The sequence below is a fragment of the Barbatula barbatula genome (assembly GCF_947034865.1).
Source record: "Barbatula barbatula genome assembly, chromosome: 5".
Classification (NCBI taxonomy): Eukaryota; Metazoa; Chordata; class Actinopteri; order Cypriniformes; family Nemacheilidae; genus Barbatula; species Barbatula barbatula.
In genome coordinates this window covers 15,875,071-15,893,785 of record NC_136769.1, presented here as the reverse complement: position 1 = coordinate 15,893,785, position 18,715 = coordinate 15,875,071, and the positions used below count along the sequence as shown (strand labels likewise).

The 18,715-nt window shown below is 37.6% G+C and overlaps 1 protein-coding gene and 1 long non-coding RNA gene across 2 annotated transcripts; both read left to right on the top strand.

The window, feature by feature from the left end:
• Positions 1–673: 673 nt before the first annotated feature.
• Positions 674–12,729, top strand: flii (FLII actin remodeling protein). The gene is made up of 30 exons (XM_079457137.1): positions 674–861; positions 2,502–2,612; positions 2,716–2,787; positions 2,947–3,027; positions 3,231–3,316; positions 4,879–5,040; positions 5,183–5,286; positions 5,369–5,544; positions 5,694–5,851; positions 5,928–6,012; positions 6,237–6,384; positions 6,480–6,613; positions 6,705–6,917; positions 7,051–7,230; positions 7,319–7,401; positions 7,489–7,563; positions 7,648–7,731; positions 7,805–7,976; positions 8,068–8,172; positions 8,251–8,442; positions 8,535–8,723; positions 8,898–9,037; positions 9,141–9,339; positions 9,507–9,661; positions 9,759–9,819; positions 10,563–10,691; positions 10,777–10,883; positions 10,972–11,077; positions 11,163–11,228; positions 11,358–12,729. Exons 1-30 carry the CDS (start codon positions 799–801, stop codon positions 11,490–11,492), a joined length of 3,771 nt encoding a protein of 1,256 aa, XP_079313263.1. The 5' UTR covers positions 674–798; the 3' UTR covers positions 11,493–12,729.
• A 531-nt stretch (positions 12,730–13,260) lies between these two features.
• Positions 13,261–15,725, top strand: LOC306894340. Its single transcript, XR_013786682.1, has 3 exons — positions 13,261–13,429; positions 13,685–13,794; positions 14,074–15,725. It is a non-coding gene; the product is annotated as an uncharacterized lncRNA (long non-coding RNA).
• Positions 15,726–18,715: the final 2,990 nt, after the last annotated feature.

The following is an 18,715-nucleotide window of genomic DNA, read 5'->3' as shown; positions in this document are numbered from 1 at the left end:
ACATAAGGTATTACTGAAGTTATGTGATGACTATGAAATGTGTCTAATGTGCTGTGTATGTTTTTTGCTAACAATTATATATGAAGAGTTTGGTTCCAAAATGAGTTTTTTTATTATGTTTTCTTGTGTTAGTTACATTATTTTCTTAGTTATCATGGCTCAAAACAAACCAACTGCAGATGATTGATATTAATTGGAATGCACAATAAAAAAAAATCTCATTTTGGAACCAAACTCTTCATATACACTGCTCAAAAAAATTAAGGGAACACCTGATCATCACAGCTCAACACCAAGTCAGTTAACCCCCAGGACTATCAATCAACCCGGTAAGTAAGCATAAGTGATTGTGAACCATTTTCACTTGTCTTGGTGCAAATAAAAGTGACAACAGGTACACTGGAGAAGCAACAACAAGGGTGGTCTGGGGGTGCCTTACCCCTGATTGCTCTGCAGTAATGTGACACTGTAAAAAATTACTTGTAAGTCGCTAAGCGTCTGCCAAATGAATAAATGTAAATGATCATAATTTCTTAATCATCTATTTAACGGGAGGAAGTTTAAAACTCAAGTATATTGCTTTCTAAATTTACCTTGTAAAAATGAAACAATAAAAACGTAATGGAGGTGTGTGATAGATCAGTAGGCTGTACTACTGTACCTTCAGGGGAGGTTGGCTCAGTGGTGGAACAGTGGGCTGTACCATCTGAAAGAGGGCGGGGTGTGTGTTTTGCCAGCCGCTGCTGTGCCCCGAACAGAAATAGGCCGCTACCGCTGCTGTTAAATCCTGAATTAGACATGGCCGCGACCGGAGTTCTTCCCTTTATCAGAGGGGTAGACTTGAGTGGGAATGACTTTAAGGTAATCCCTATATTTTAAACCAACTATGTCTACGGAATAATGTCAGTAACTTGTTGATAAGCACTCGAGCGAGGAAGTATAGATGACGGAAGGTTTGTTTTTCGGAAGAGGCTGAGAGAAGCTAACAGTGCTAGCTGGTTAGCTCAGGGGAACACACTGGGCGTTAGCTCTCGAGGTGTCAAAATGTGGTGCGGTCGATCAAGCGACGTGACGGGTTGAGGAAAGCAGACGTTTGCGTGCTGTTAACGTTAGCTGTGTCGTTGATGCTTAGATATCAATAAACGAACTGCGATGCTAGAAGTGCCTCTCAAAAGCATGTTATTTGTTATGAAGGTGTCTCAATTAGAAAGTTCGCAATTCATTAACTTGTTAGTCGTATTTCAGCTTTAGTGTTTTGAAGCATGGAGTAGTTCACTAAAGCGTTTATATGAGTTCCTTGTATGAGTGTAACCAAAATTCTCTGCTAAACCACAAGTGACAAGTATGTCAGTTGACTTGAATACATTTGTGTTGATCCTATCTGAGTCTCTGGCTTTTCTTATATAAACCCAGTACGGTCAGATCGACTCATGCTTGCTCTTGTGTGGATCTAGCTCACCCTCATCTTGTTGTCATAGCAAGCACACCCTATAATCTCAGACGAGATGACATCACTGTACCGGTATAGATCAGATTCATGACTAAAGTAGGAGTTTTGGGGAAATGTCGCGACTGCAGATACTCTCTTTACATTATTTTATATAAACGTGTGTTTTATACATGAATAAATGAGCAGTTCTCAAGAATGTATTAATTATTAATATTTTCCTAAGCAATGGGAGAGGTGTCTAACCTGCATGGTCCGGTATGATATTTTGACGGTATGACAGCCTTAATCAAAATACCACGGTATTGCGGTTGCGGATCTAAAGTGTGTTCTTTACGAATGTCTTTATATACAAACAATAACCTTTTAGATGGACACAATACAATATTTTTAAGCAACACAGAACATGCTTGTCAGGTCAAAATATAGCTGTATAATTACAATATTCTTTCAGAAAACATATTTATATTATATATATGTTATGCATATTTAATGTAAACATCAAACATTGAATTACATGATTTAATGATCATTTCATTTGATGTAAACATACAGTGTTGCTCGTACCTTAGAAACGGTATCGCTGAACATTTTTGACTTTTTTTAAACCTTGGAACCGTTAACCGGCCCATGTCTACCGTCTAACACGTTTTTATAGTACACGTGGGAAATAAACGTGTTATGGATGTGACAAAATAGGAGAACATACGTCTGTGAATTATAATGCATAACCGAGAAACAATAAAATCTAATTAATAGAGAATATTGACCTTTTCATATGACATAAAATATATATTTTGCTTGTTTCATTCTCATAAATGCACACAAAAGTATGTTTCTTTAGTCTGTTATGAATGTGTCAATTCTGTCATTTAAAATTCTTTAAAGGAGTGCCTCATATGGGCATTTAAACCACCAAATACTGACTTCTAAGATCTCTGTTGTGAAATGTTTTACAAAAAACTTGTGTTGTTTGGAATTACTTAAATGTGTTTGAAACACATTGTTGTTGATTTCTGGCAGTAATGCTTGAGTTTTATCTCTGTTCTAATAGGGGGGCTATTTTCCTGAGCATGTCAAGTCTATGACCAGCTTGCGATGGCTGAAACTAAACAGAACGGGTCTTTGCTATCTTCCAGAGGAACTGGCCTCCCTACAGAAACTGGTGATGAAATCTTTCCTCTGCATTATAACATTTGAGTAATATTTTGCAACGCAGCATTGTCATTGTACTAATGTTCCATCTGGGGTCCCATATCTAAAACCAGGAACATTTGTCAGTGAGTCACAACAGCCTCACAACGCTGCATGGAGAGCTGTCGAGTCTTCCCAACCTAAGGGTAAACAGTGTTGCGAAATACAGCACTTAATTTAGCTAAATATTTATGTACCTATTTACATTTGTTGACAAGTTTATTTCAACAATTTTACTTTTATTTTATTGTAAATATTTCTAGTTCTCTTATAATCATACATTTAATTTTTACATTTTCGCATAGGCCTTGGTGGCCAGAGCAAACAATTTGAAGAACTCCGGAGTTCCTGATGATATTTTTCAGCTGGATGATCTGTCTGTGCTGGTATGTGGAGATTTACTATTCCTCTCTATTCAATGCTTTATTGTTTATCTCTCACTTGGGATGATAGCATAAACATGTCAGTTAAGTGCAAATTTGCTAGCAAAAATTATTTTAAAACTAGACAGTCTGTCTTATTTGTTTCCTTTTAATGTTCTGTTGAGATGGCAAAAAAGACTTGTTTATAAAATGTTCCCTCCCTTTAGGATCTGAGCTATAACCAACTCACTGAGATTCCAAGGGAATTGGAAAACTCCAGGAACATGTTGGTCTTAAACCTCAGTCACAATAGGTATTGTCTATGTCTTACTATATTTGTGTTGAGAGTAATGGTGGACATATGTACTGGGGTATTGGACCACAAATGACTGATCATGAAAATACAGTATTTGCCTAAATTTAACTCTGGCATTTTGGTTGGGGAAATTTAAATACACTTTATCGTCCCCCAGGGTGAAATTTGTGTTGGACTCCAGGTGTTTACATTGACAAAAGCTTTAAAAAGACATAAACAATAAATGAAACAATACAAAAAATAAATGGCAACACTCTTTTAATCAAAATATGAAATTATCAATTGGTGTACCAGCTTACTTTTGATCTGAACTGTAAGGTTACCAAACTGTAATACCATATCTAATTATACTCCCTATAACCGCCTGATAAAACAACCACATGATTTTCTGGTCCACTCCATAAAGCCTTAATCAACACAGAAATACAATCTTTGATGCACACTAGGACAAATTGTATCCACGTGAGTCGACCAACTAACTGTGTGATCCATATAAATACCAAAGTACTTGTGAGAACACACTCACTTAATTGATGTTCCACGAATAAGAACTTGTGATCCCCTATTGATCTTGGATAAAAAAATCATCTCAGTCTTTTTTTGCATTTAAAACAAGGTGATTTAAATCACACCACTCTGCAAACCGTGATACCTCTGCTGAGAACACTGGCAAATCAGTGTTCTCATACAGGAGACTAACTATGAATGACTCTAACCTGTTGAGTCCGAAAGTCAAGAATGAAAAGAACCACTTATGATTCACATAAAACATCTTCAATTTCTGAATTAAATGATGGGGCACAATCGTATTAAAAGCCGAACTAAAGTCAACAAATAATAACCATGCAAAACTTTTGGATTTTCTAAGTGTTCAGTAATAAAATAAGTGATAGTGTTAACAGCATCTGCTGTACTGTGACCCTGCCTGTGTGCAAATTGTAATGGATCAAGCAAAGCAAAGCAAACTTCTGTTTTTAAAACGAACACCATATACCTCTCAAAACCTTTCTTCACACAGGATGTCAAGGCTACTGGCCTATTTTTATTGTTTTCTCTCAAACCTGATTTTAGAAGATTAAAACACACTTTTTGCGGATCCACAATAACCCTATCAGATGTGTCCTCTATTACAATTGACTCAAAAACGTCACTCTGGTACAATGTGTCAAACCTGAGATAAGTCATTTTATTCATTTGCTTTCCTCAGGTCTTCATTGGTGATAAGACGATTACAGCCTGTGTTCATATAAGTCATGACTTTCGTGGTGTCCCATGATTTTATTCTAAAATCTCTTTCTGTCTTTTCCTCGCAAAAGACAATTGAATTCCTTCTGTATGAATCTCATCCCCACTCGATCATGTTCACAAAAGGCTTGTCTTTTCCTATTAATACAGTTTTGAATCTCCTTTGTGATTCATGGGCTATTATTTGGATAAATAGTCACTTATAGACACTTTTTTCCAACACATTGTCCACACAAAAATTGTCTCTGTGGCCTCATTAATGTCCAAGCTGTGAAATGTATCCCAATATCTCTTATGTTTGCTCTTTCCCGCAGCGTTGATAACATACCAAATCAGCTTTTCATTAATCTGACTGATCTGCTCTACCTGGACCTGAGTGACAATAATTTGGACAGTTTGCCCCCTCAGATGAGACGCTTGGTCCATTTGCAGACCCTGATACTCAATAATAATCCACTTATGCATGCACAGCTCAGGTAACATATGTAGTTTTGTGATTTGTATCTCTGCAACTGTTAGCCATCTTGCTTTCTGTAGGGTGGCATACTTTCTGCACAGATGACATCATTGTGTCTGATAAGACCTGGCTTCTATTGATTGTGTGCTTTGTTGTAACAGGCAACTACCTGCTATGGTGGCCCTTCAAACCCTTCATTTAAGGAACACACAACGTACTCAAAGTAATATGCCAACCAGTCTAGAGGGACTTACCAATTTAGCAGGTACTTGTTTGCTGTTTCTGTTCTATCATCAGTATCTAAAATTATAAGTTTAATCACAATCATTGTGTATGTTTTTGTGTAGATGTGGACCTGTCCTGCAATGATCTGAGTCGAGTACCAGAATGCTTGTATTCCCTGGCTAATCTAAAACGACTCAATCTGAGCAGCAATCAGATATCAGAACTGTCTCTGTGTATAGATCAGTGGACCAAGCTTGAGACTCTCAACCTTTCGAGGAACCAACTCACATCCCTGCCAGTAGGTCCCCATTTAAAAAAATAAACAAGAACATTCGAGAACTAGTAACTCCCAAGTTTCTATGACATAGCATTAATTGAACTGTCATTTATCGTACAATTATGATTTTGGTTAGCTAACCTTGTCTCTTCTTTTGCTGGGATGTCTAGTCTGCTATTTGCAAGCTGTCCAAGCTGAAAAAGCTGTATGTGAACTCAAACAAAATTGATTTTGATGGGCTTCCATCTGGTGTGGGAAAACTATCCAACCTAGTGGAATTCATGGCAGCAAATAATAATTTGGAGCTCGTTCCAGAGGGACTTTGCAGGTGCGAATCGACACTGATGCTTGTTTTGGCTTTTAACAAATGGACAACTTTGATACATTATCATAATGCTTTCCAGGTGTGGGAAGTTGAAGAAACTGGTCTTGAACAAGAATCGTCTTGTAACTTTACCAGAGGCCATTCATTTCTTGACTGATTTGGAGGTAAGAAGTGCATATGTAAGCATTATAAGCTTTCATGGTTGACTATATTACATGCACCAGGCAGTTATGTGTTTACTTTGCGTTACCGAAGAGCAAAATAATTGCTTGCTGTAACCTTTATGAAGGTCATATGTTCACATTAAGTGTAATGAAATGCAACATGAGCCTTTATTGGTTGCTCGGCTATTAAATTGATTCGTAATGCTGTGACATTATGCCCTTAGGTTTTGGATGTTCGTGAGAATCCCAATCTAGTCATGCCGCCTAAGCCGGTGGACAGAACAGCTGAGTGGTACAACATAGACTTTTCTTTGCAGAACCAACTACGATTGGCGGGTGCATCCCCAGCCACTGTGGCAGCAGCTGGGGGAGGTAGAATATAAGGCTTTGCTAGTTTAAAGCTAAACTTATTGTCATTATGAGTTATCACAGCATGTTAGAAACATTTGGAATGCTGTGTCACACAGGAAATAGCCCAAAAGATCATATGGCCAGGAAAATGAGGCTAAGGAGGAGGAAAGACTCGGCTCAGGATGACCAGGCTAAACAGGTGCTGAAAGGAATGTCAGATGTGGCTCAGGAAAAGAACAAATCTATTGAGGTGAGAAAACATGATGATGAAGCTTTGTAAATACTGCAGCATTCACATTCATCTGCTGCAGTGAAACTAACATTAGATCATCGTCTTGTAGGAGAATGGTGACTTGAAATACTCTGACCTAAAAGTAAAGCGCTGGGACAAGAACCTGGAGAAACCTCAACTCGACTACTCAGAGTTCTTCTTGGAGGACGTGGGGCAAATACCTGGGGTCACAATCTGGCAGATAGAGAACTTTGTGCCCATGCAGGTGGACGAAGCCTTCCACGGAAAGTTCTATGAGGCTGACTGTTACATTATTCTCAGAGTAAGTCCTTTGAATTATTGTGGTTATGGCTAATGCTTATCTATGTATTTCCTACTTTTTTTGCTATGTCTTGAATATATTGTAGTTAAATTAAATTGTTGTTGTAATATTGTTGCTTCTCCGTTTTATACAGACTTTCTTAGATGATAACGGAGCCCTGAACTGGCAGATCTTTTACTGGATTGGCCAGCAAGCCACACTTGATAAGAAAGCCAGCTCGGCAATCCATGCTGTCAACCTTCGTAATTATTTGGGCGCTGAGTGCAGGACTATCAGAGAGGAGATGGGAGACGAGAGTGAAGAATTCACTGCGGTCAGTAAAACAAACACAAGGTCAATGAAACACATGAATGATGTCACGCTGCGTTAGCGGATTTTGTAAACTATTTTTGTCATTTTAGGTGTTCGACAATGCGATCTCTTACATTGAGGGTGGAACTGCTGGTGGATTTTACACAGTAGAGGACACACAATACTCAACCAGGTGCCCCACCAAAAACAACAACCAGGACAATCTCTCCAGTTTATCCATGACTCGCACTTATCCTGTTTTTGTGTGTATTTTTGACAGGTTGTACAGGGTGTATGGGAAAAAGAACATCAAATTAGAATCGGTGCCCGTGAAGGCGTCCTCACTTGATCCCCGGTGAGTTTTAGGTGCACTTGTTTTTTTATCATCACATTTTTGGGGGAGTGGTGACATGACATTTGTTTCTTTTTCTCTTGCCAGATTTGTCTTCTTACTGGACAATGGCCTTGAAATATTTGTTTGGAGAGGAGGAAATGCAACGCTGGGTGGTACCACAAAAGCAAGGTAGCGTGCAAACGACAAAGCACCATGTTTTGTTTCCCGTTCCTGTTGTTCAAATTTGTAATGGTTTTTTCAGATTATTTGCTGAAAAGATCAACAAAAACGAGCGAAAAGGTAAAGCAGAGATTTCTACGTTGATTCATAATCAAGAACCTCCTGAGTTCTGGGAGATTCTTGGGGGCCAGCCAGAGGAAATCAAAAAACATGTTCCAGATGACTTTACTCCTATCCGTCCCAAGCTGTATAAGGTCAGGAAATAGTCTCTGTTTTGTTTTACGCTGCTATTTCTTCTGAAATCACCACTGTGTTAAATATTTTGTACCTTTTTTGGTCTGTTAGGTTGGCTTAGGCTTGGGATATCTTGAACTTCCTCAAATCAACTACAAACTTTCTGTGGAGCATAAGGATAAAATCAAACTAGATGTGGTTCCAGAGCATAGACTGGTAATGCAAGTTTCATGTTATTTACATACATATTTAGTGTAAGACTTGTCTTACTTTTGAACTGTCTTTGTGTTTTAGGTTCAAGGTCTTTTGGACACTAAAGGTGTCTTCATCTTAGATTGCTGGTCTGATGTATTCATCTGGATCGGCCGCAAATCTCCACGCCTGGTGAGGGCAGCAGCGTTGAAGCTGGGCCAGGAGGTGTGCAGTATGCTCCATCGACCAAAGCATGCTGTGGTCATTCGTAATCTGGAGGGCACAGAGTACCAGGTACAATTTACAGATCTCCTTTTTCAATCAGCCTTTCGAATTATACAGTGTTCCCCTCTGCAATGCCACACATCGATGTTACTGCTCAACAGGTCTTTAAATCCAAGTTCAAGAATTGGGATGACGTGTTGAAGGTGGACTACACCAGGAACGCAGAGAGCGTGAAGCAGGGCACTGGCTTGTCTGGAAAAGTAGTGAAGGATGTAGAGCAGAAGGACCAGATGAAAGCTGATCTAACAGCTCTCTTCCTGCCCAGGCAGCCACCCATGCCTCTCACAGAGGTGGGATTGTGTTTATATTTTCACTTACTGCACAAATACCTGTAATGTGTAGCATTAAGTAGGTTTTTATTGTTGTGTCTGATCTTTGACTGGTTCAACGTATGGATTTAAACTGATGCTAATTCCTTGGATTGGTCTAAAGTTGTCTTTGGTGTTTGTTATGTTTCATGACAGGCTGAGCAAATGATGGAGGAGTGGAATGAGGACTTGGACGGCATGGAGGGATTTGTTCTAGAGGGAAAGAAGTTTGCTCGTTTGCCAGAGGAGGAGTTTGGTCACTTCCACACTAAGGACTGCTATGTATTTCTCTGCAGGTTGGTGCTAAAAGCCTGCTGCAAAATCCTTAATATAAGATCATTTTTCTTATGCAAGTTATATAAGTCTATAGGTTTAATTAAAGGATTTTATCTCTTTCAGGTACTGGGTGCCTGTGGAATATGAGAATGATCAAGAGAAAGACAAAGAGAAGGGAGAGGATGAGGACAAACAGCCTGAAGAAGACTTCCAGTGTGTGGTTTACTTCTGGCAGGGCCGTGAGGCCTCCAACATGGGCTGGCTGACTTTCACTTTCAGCCTGCAGAAGAAGTTTGAAAGCTTGTTTCCAGGGAAACTGGAGGTAATGTGTTTATCTGCATTGTAATGAGTGTTGCTGTCAGTTTTGTGTAACACGATATATATCTGTGTTTTACACAAGTCATAACATGACTGGACTTTTGTTATGTCTTCCAAGCATAGTGCAGCTGAAATTCATTAGAGATTGTTTTTATTTTGTGTACGTTTCAGGTTGTGAGAATGACCCAGCAGCAGGAGAATCTCAAGTTCTTGTCACATTTCAAGAGAAAGTTCATCATTCACAAAGGCAAAAGGAAGCTTAAAGTGGACTGTGTGCAACCAAGCTTATACCACATCAGGACAAATGGAAGTGCTCTGTGTACCAGGTATATACCATATGAAGGCAACATCTGTTCAGCTTGTATAGAGCAGACAGGATGAACAATTTGTAACTTTGTGCCATGTATCTCTGTGTTGTTTTAGGACTATTCAAATAGCCACAGATTCCAGTAACCTCAACTCTGAATTCTGCTTTATATTGAAGGTGAATGCTATAATGCCATATATGCTACGAAGCAAAACAATGACACATTAATATTTGGAATAGTTTGTCAGCTTTCAGTCACTGTTTACTTCCCTCATTGTTTGAAACTCTTTCCTTTGGTAATTGTTTTTGTCAAATAAGTTTTTATTCAACCTTAAGAGATCACAGAATGATTACAGATAGAGGAATCATTTTCTTACACGCACAAATAAACAAATTCAAGAAGAAATTGAAACATGAATTACAACACAAAACAATACAAAATAAATAGATAAAAAATTATTAAATACACTAAATAAAACCCACCCCTTGTCCCAGCCTGTTGATATACAATACAGTGACAATACACTACAGTACAACACAACACATCCATTCAGTTTCAGAACGTTGCATTATGTAATACAGTTCTCATCAATATAACAAATGAAAGGGTCCCAAATCTTGTGAAACTGTCCAATATCATCTTTCAAGAGATATCTAGTTTGTTTTCCTTTGGTAATTTATTAAATAATTTAGGACACACTTCAGCAGAGGGAGGAATTGTCGCTATTAAAAAAACATTATAATATGGTCATGCAGAATATGTGTTTTATAAGTACTAATAAACAGACAATATTCCAATAACAGGCATGCTAATAACAACTAGAAATAGTGAGAATTTCCCCCTTTACTGAAGTGTTGCCATAATTTAGTACAATGGCAATTTTTGGATGAACTAAATGTTCTTTAAATGTTCTGTTTAGGTTCCATTTGAAAGTACAGACAACCAGGGAATAGTGTACACTTGGGTTGGAAGAGCCGCAGACCCAGATGAAGCTAAACTAGCAGAAGACATCATGAACACAATGTTTGATGACTCGTACAGTAAACAGGTACATATTGTCTATCGAAATGTAATCACATGAGCTAGTCTGTAAGTGAAAGTAAAGATTTTTAATCTTTTACACTTTTCTTTAGGTGATAAATGAAGGAGAGGAGCCAGAAAATTTCTTCTGGGTTGGCATCGGCTCTCAGAAGCCATTCGATGAAGATGCAGAGTACATGAAATATGCTAGACTGTTTAGGTAAACATTTTATTTAAACAAAGAAAGAGCATTAACATTTACTGTATTTGTATGAGATGATCATGAATATTTTGTTTTTACATCTCAGGTGCTCTAATGAGAAGGGTTACTTTGCTGTATCAGAGAAGTGCTCAGATTTTTGTCAGGATGACCTGGCTGATGATGACATCATGCTTTTGGACAATGGAAAAGAGGTAGAGCTTGATGCCTTCAGCCAATCTCATTATTTTAGTGTAAAAATGTATTGCTGAGGGTTTGTTTCTCTTGCTTCCTCTGCAGGTTTACATGTGGGTTGGTACTCAGACAAGCCAAGTGGAGATTAAGCTAAGCTTGAAGGCTTGTCAGGTAAGTGTCAGATTGAGGGACCATTTAATTTTACTGAACGCCAGCACCTGTGGTATTTGATCTTAGTACATATACATGTGCCCTCTGGGCTTTCCAGTTTGTGCTTAATGTGGTTTTCTCTTGAATCAGGTCTATATTCAACACATGAGGTCCAAGGATGCGGAGCATCCTAGGAAGCTGCGCCTGGTGCGCAAAGGCAATGAGCCTCACTGTTTTACCCGCTGTTTCCACGCCTGGAGCGCATTCAAAACTGCACTTGCATAAATTAGCCCTGCACCACATAGTCTGTCTGAACACAGTACACGAGCATTAGTTTTTACAAAAACACCAACATTCACAACACCTGTTATTGATGTGTACTCCAACACTCTCTTTAAAACGCTCATGTTATATTTTCTAATTTAAGCAATATTGAATTTTATATTGAGGCATAGGTTTAAAGATACAGCACTTATGTGTTACCTTTTGAGATAAAAATGCTGTATTTATTAAGGGATGGTTTTAAGAAGAACATACATGTTCCGAGGGAGAGCCTAGGTAGTTTTTGTGTTGTGAATTGTCATGTCTGTTGACATTTTCTGAATTAGACTTTGCTTGGGTTACTATTTATTTCATTCGTTTGAGCAACACCTCCTATGTTATTCAGTAGATTCATATCACGTGTATTGACTCCCACTCCCACAAAAAGCACAAACTCTAGTCACTAGGTCTATGTTTCATCTAAAGAAATAAGAATTGGTGCCACTCACACCAAATTTATTCGTTGCCTTTGAATGTTTCATTCCATCAGCATCTGTTTTAGTCCTTGACCTTTGGGATGTTGACTCTGCCAATGCTGATGGGATAGTAAATTGCACATATCTTTGTGGAATGTTCTTTGATAAATGAATTGTTGGAATGATAATATATGCTTTAATGCCTTTATACTGTCTGGAACGACCACATATGGATACAGAATACTGGCCGCAGTTGTCCTGAAGCAGTTAGAATCTGCGTTGATCTCAACGGTTTTAGTTAAAAGCATAATCTGATATTGCTTGGATTGGCAAGTTTGTATTATTAATACGGCCATGGTTGGATTTGGCGACCACACATGGATTTTAATTTTCATGCACGTTAGCCTCAAAATAAGTCATCAATCACAGATTGTGCTCTTTTAAAAACAAAAGTTATGGTCCTGTGTATGGACTGTTTAGTTATTTTGAATTCTGAATATTTGTCGAACTTGGACAGGGAAAATAAATATTTAGCCAAGGAAATAAATATTCTTGTTTTATTATAGTAATCAAGTTTCTTGTGAATATCACTAAAGGGATTGCTAGAGGTGAATAGCGATTTTCAGTTGACGGTTAGCTGCCCTGTTCTGTTTTTTGTTCACTGCAGCTTTTTTTTGTCTGCATATATAAATGTATTTCTATGTGTACAAATATTTTCTGCCACTTACTTACATACAGATGCTCTATTTATGTATTTTGTATTGAATAAAGTTTCATTGCACATCTGTGTGACTAATGTAGTGGTTATTGTAAGTTTATTAGTACTGGAGGCAGAATTTGTTTCAGCAAAGAGATTTATATTGATGTATTAACAGAGTCGGCTCCAGGGCACACATAGTGAGGGGGACAGGGTTTAAAATGGGCCGGTGTCATCCGATCCCTAATCCTTCAATGAACTATAAATTGCTTTGGATAAAAATGCAGTCAAATACGCAAATGAAAATGCTTTTGTGTCTTGGTTTGTAGCTCAAAGAACAAAAGATCGGAAGCAGAAAAAAGCATTTGCCTTTTTTTGCTGATACAATCCAGTTTACAGTTGGCAAATTTACGTTGTCCACCATTTAAATGACGTTAAATGTAAAACATTGTTTCTGTTTCACTATGTGTCAAGCAGTGTATTACTGGTCATGGAATCAAACAGGTTATAATATAACAGATCACAAATCGACTTCAAGAGAGGACCACTGAAATGAGGATGAAGGCGCCCCTCCCTCTAGATAAGAGGAGTTTTAGTCAGCTGTTTACACGGATGCGTCATAATGAAAGTGAAAGTATCACAAAGGAATATAAAAGGGTTGACAGTTTCACTCTCTCTCCAGTTCTGCTGAATGAATCAACAGCGTGTTAGAGACTGAGATCTGTATCCCTCACACAACAGCACAAACTACAACTCAGACAGTCTTCAAATCCAGAGCATAAACCCAGGTGAGAAAAAACTATGTCTTCACTGATATTTAGCATTTTCTATTATTGCTTAAACATGAAATATCACGCTTGCTTTAATGATTGTGTCATTGTTCTACATGTACAGATTGAGTTGCCATGTCAGTTGGCAAAATAATCCTCTATGGACCGCAATCTGAATCTGAATTAGTATTTGTTGGTGGACTATTACAAAACTGATCTGAAATGGTTTTGTCTCATCGCCATCTGTGAAATAATATTACTTCTTTTTTTAAGAATGTCTTCACTTGATATCTTTTCTGGAAATTCGGAAAGGGATAATGTTGTCTCCCAAAGTCAAGAGGTTCAAACTCCCTCCAACCAATCTTTGACAATTTTTCAGAAAGGTTTGTCCTGCATTCCAGTTTATGATGATATTAAGATCAACAATCTAATCTTAACAAGCAGTAATTTGCCTTTCTGATTTTACTGCAGTATTTTTATTTCAGATTTTACCAAAGATTTGTGAAAATATATTTAGTCACTTTAACTGAAAGAACAATTTAAATCCTTACAACACCGTTTTTAAGAACACAAGAACTATAAACGATAGTAATGATAGTTAATAGTTTCATAGTAAAAGTTAATAGTTTGCCTTAATAATCTGCTTTTCTCTTGATCAACAGAACCATTCAACAGAATGAAGGGTTGGGTCTCAAACAGGGAAGAAGAAAGTAAGAAAGAAGAAATTATAAGATCTACCCAGTCCCTCCACCACTATGTGTACAAATACTTCGACATCACTAACAGGCTGTTGGAGATCCTCAATACTCACATGGAACAAAACATCATTCCTGCAGTCTTACCAAATGAAAATGAAAGTATTGAACAGAACTGTGCCAGGGTCAGAGAGGTCATGTACCAGATCATTGATGTTTGTGAAAAGCAGGACAAAAAGTGTAAGAAAAGTGACCCTGTTCTTTATGACAAGATTGCTTTCTCTGTGGCGTCACTGAAAGACAGAGCTAAAGTGATAAAGGAACTGCATGAGAACACCATGGGTCTTTTGGGGAATCTCTATTGTCCTCTAGTCACTATTCATCTAGCAAAAAGTAATCTAGAAAGTGTAATGCCTCCAATTGAACAGCTTAAATCTAAGTCTTCTCCATATTTTGTTCTGGGAGATCTAAAGCAGAGCAGTAAAATAATAACTAAACTTGGACCACAGAACCAGCAGGAGACCCTTGATGAAGCCGTCCTGTTAGTGAATGATCTCCTCTCTATTCTGAGAACACCCTGTGACTCCTACTATTCCATTCTAAGCAGAGTGGAAGCCTATGTCACCATTTTATCTGAAAAGATCTAGGGCAGAATTATAAAGACAGTTAAAGAGAGATAGCGATAAAATGAAGCATGAAACTAAAAACAAAACATAGAAGTTTACTACCAACTTGTGTTTTTCTGTTGTACCTGTGTTTTGTCTAAAGTATTACACCATACCTATAAAAAGAAAATGTAACTTGAATTGTAAATGTGTGAAATCTCTTTTTTTGGACTTGGAGCTATACATGTCAATATGTGACAGAAGATCTTGCACGATTAAAAGTAAACGTACCAACAGCATGTAGTTTGCACAGCATTGGAAGTTGTAATGTGGAATAAAAACGTGTTGTAGCAGTTTCCAGTCCAGTAAATACTTTACACGAATGAATCAAAATTGGTGTGAACTAAATGCACTCTGAGATCTGTAATACTCAACGCATAGCTCTTTTACAATTTCTATATACATTAAAGTGTCATTTCATTTCATACACATAAGAAAACACCCTGAAACTCCACGCGGAAGCAATTGTTTCATTAGCTCTGCTGATCCATGTCATGATCCTGCTCTTTGTTTTCTTAGTCTTGTGGCAGGATCGTGACAGTGTTCAGTGTGAGAGAGGCAAGGCAGTGTTTGTTTTGGCATGCCATGCGCTCTATTCAGACCATTTGACCTGACCATGTTTTGCGATTAGTTTTGCTGAAGCATTTTTCCTTTGGTTGCTAATGCAATCTTTTTACACCACAGACTAAGGAAAATTTAGCATGGCTTGGTTGACCCACGTTGTTATTATTATTATTATTGTGTACTTACATGTAACACCTGAAAGGGATTCAACCTTATTTTTAACCTGTGAGACAGTCTAACAGAAGAATGGCATTATCAAGATGAGTTTGACAATGAGCTCTTCATAAACTATAGCTAATCAACTGTGAGATTGAAGAAATGTTCAATTTTGCATAGTTCTTATAAAATGTAACACAAAATATGAGGAAAATAAACATTTTAACACAATTGAAACCTGATTTCAATTCAAAACATGATTTAACTCTTCAGACTCTACAAGAAACTGAGTGCTCCATTAAGTCTCTACAAGTTATGGGCAGTGGTCATATTATTATCAGTGTTGCATAAAAAAAACATTAAACTATATTCCAGCTAAAAAAAATGTTGTTCTAAAAACATCCCAAAATTTAGTTTAGGGAGACTGACTTAATTTGTGGAAGGTGGCTGATGAATCGGATCAGGTGTTTTATATAAATATACTGGATTCGGGAAACACTGTTGTAAAGGCTTTTCTCAGTCTTTTTATGTATTACATTTGCACACACACACGCATAGCTTGAACAGTCAATATGATTCAACTTAAAAACTCAAGGCAGCTAACAATCGTGGGGAATGAGACCTTTAATGCAACTACTTCTTCCCATGCAACTTGGCAACTTCCCATGTTGCCGGCACCACCCGGTCCTGTAGATTCATCCTCTACAACATTAGGAAAATTAGACCTTTCCTATCGGAGCACTCTACGCAAGTACTAGTCCAGGCTCTTGTCCAAACTGAATTACTGCAATGCGCTTCTGGCTGGAATTCCTGCTTGCACAATCAAACCTCTGCTACAAGATCAGCAGTCTCGGTTGCCATCTTTAAAAAACGCCTAAAAACTCATCTCTTCCGTCAACACGTCGCTGATTAATTTTTCCTAATTCTCTTCCCTTTCCTTCTTCATAATAAAACATAAAATAAAAAATAAATAAAAAAACACTTACTAACCTCACTATTCTTAGCTTTGTATACTGTGCTAGGCTTTAATGGGTTAGTTTGATGCACTTATGTATTTTGTTGCCTATGTTGTCATAATTGCTTCCAATGTTTCCTCATCTGTAAGTCGCTTTGGATAAAAGCGTCTGCTAAATTACTAAATGTAAATGTAATGCAGACTATGAGGATGGAGATGTCCCCTCCCTTCTCTTAGGGGGTACATCATAATGAAAGTATTGTAGAGAACTATAAAGGTGACATTGTTTCAATTTTTCCAGTAAACTCTTCAGCTGAAGGAATCAACATCAGCAGTGTGTTAGAGACCGAGAACTGTATCACACACAGACAGCACAACGTACAGCTCTGACTATCTTGAGAATAAGGTGAGTTAAAACTACTCCTTAACTGATTCATATAACATTTTATATATTCATGTTTTTGTATAACTATAATTTAATGATGTTGGAAATAACAGATCTGTTACAGGCCTACTAGAGATTATGATAAAAGTGAAAAAAATCCTGTTGGGCTGGTCTGACAAAACAGACAAAAAGTAGAAGGCGATAATGGTATTTTGAGACTACCTTATATAGCGACACTATTTACGATACTGGCAACAGACAATAGCGCTTATCAAGCACATGGGAGCCGTGAGCAAAAGTTCTATAGTTCGGCTTTAACATATAAATATCAGAACATTACGGAACATAGACATATACATTTTGTCGCTTTACTGCATGTACTGAAATGTATTTTATTTATATGTTTTAGTAGTCATTATTATGAGATTCACTTTCATCAGTGCTTAATAATTTATATGATTCTCTCTCTTTCTTTCTTTTGTTTATATAAAGAAAAATGTCTTTCGGTGATGTTTTATTCCCTGGAAACCCTGAAAGAAGGGAGAAGGTTATCCGCAAAAGTCAAGAGCTTCTAGAACTGATGCAAGACAACTTCGATGCCACCAACGAACTCATTGACATTCTTAGGAAGCACCTAAAATTGCATTTCAGTAAAATCCATCTGAACAAGAGTGCTACGGTTAAAGAGAACTGTGATGTATTTATTGAACGCATACATGAGATCCAGGCTGCGGTGGAGAAGATCGACAAGAAGCTGAAGGAGGAGCTGGAACCTACCTTGTATGAAGAGCTGAAAAAAATGAATCTGTCTGTCTGTGTAAACCATTATAACACGATAGCAAAGGCTGTTCGTGGAGTTTGTAGTCTTGCAGCGATTGGATCTATTGCTGTCGTTAGTTGGCTAATTTCCAACGGAACAATTCTGACAGGCATATCAATATTGTGTGGAGTTATTGTAACGAGTTTAGCCGGGATTGTAACTGGGCTAGTACCATTCGTTGGGATTAATTTGATTATTTCATACTTCACAGGCAGAGCTGAGCGTGATCGGCTTGAGAATGCCATTGAAGAGTACGATAGGGCTCTGAAAGATTTCAGACCGGCATCTAAAGATTATCAGCGTAGCATAACCCGAGTCCAAATACGCATTGAAGACATGGAAGGACAATAACTTCTGCACTCTAATCTAAGTCATTTTAAGCAAGCCATTATTGGATCTTAAACTGTGTGAATAAAGACATGATAAATAATCAATACAGAATAGATTATTGTATAACAAATGTCTATTATACTGCTCCATGTATCTTTTATTTAACATAACATTGGCTTTCCTGTAGTAAGAGCATTGCGTTAACAACGCAGGTTGATCCCAGGGGATTGCAGATACCTATGTATAAATGTATAGGATAATGCAATGTAAGTCGCTTTGGATAAAAGCGTCTGCCAAATGCCTAAATGTAAACTTTACAATATAATGTTACTGTACACTTGTTCTTTCAAAAGCAAAGGAACCATTCATTTGTTTATATTTTAATTCACTGGCGTTCATCACTGAACACAGCTGAACATCACCATCATTGATCATAATATAATACGATATATACTCCCACCTTGTGTGTAACTACCTAAAGACACGACTTAACCTGCATCAACAAACAACACAATACAGTATGCATAACGAAACGTACTAATAAATGCCATCAATGAATGTTAAACTTTTATGTAATCTTCTTTAAATAAAAGATGTCTCATGTCTCTTACAATAAAACAAGACGTTTGCTGATCTTTGTCTTTATTGAACATTTCAAATGGTTTGTTCCCTTTTGTAACATGACTGTAATTAAAATGTCACATGGATGCTGGGCACCTTTTACCACATGACTG

Excerpts from the sequence above, each read along its gene's own strand:
- flii (XM_079457137.1), top strand. The coding sequence starts at position 799 with ATGGCCGCGACCGGAGTTCTTCCCTTTATCAGAGGGGTAGACTTGAGT. Across the intron at positions 5,287-5,368 it reads GGGACTTACCAATTTAGCAG|ATGTGGACCTGTCCTGCAAT; the intron begins GTACTTGTTTGC and ends GTTTTTGTGTAG. Across the intron at positions 8,173-8,250 it reads TGGTTCCAGAGCATAGACTG|GTTCAAGGTCTTTTGGACAC; the intron begins GTAATGCAAGTT and ends TTTGTGTTTTAG.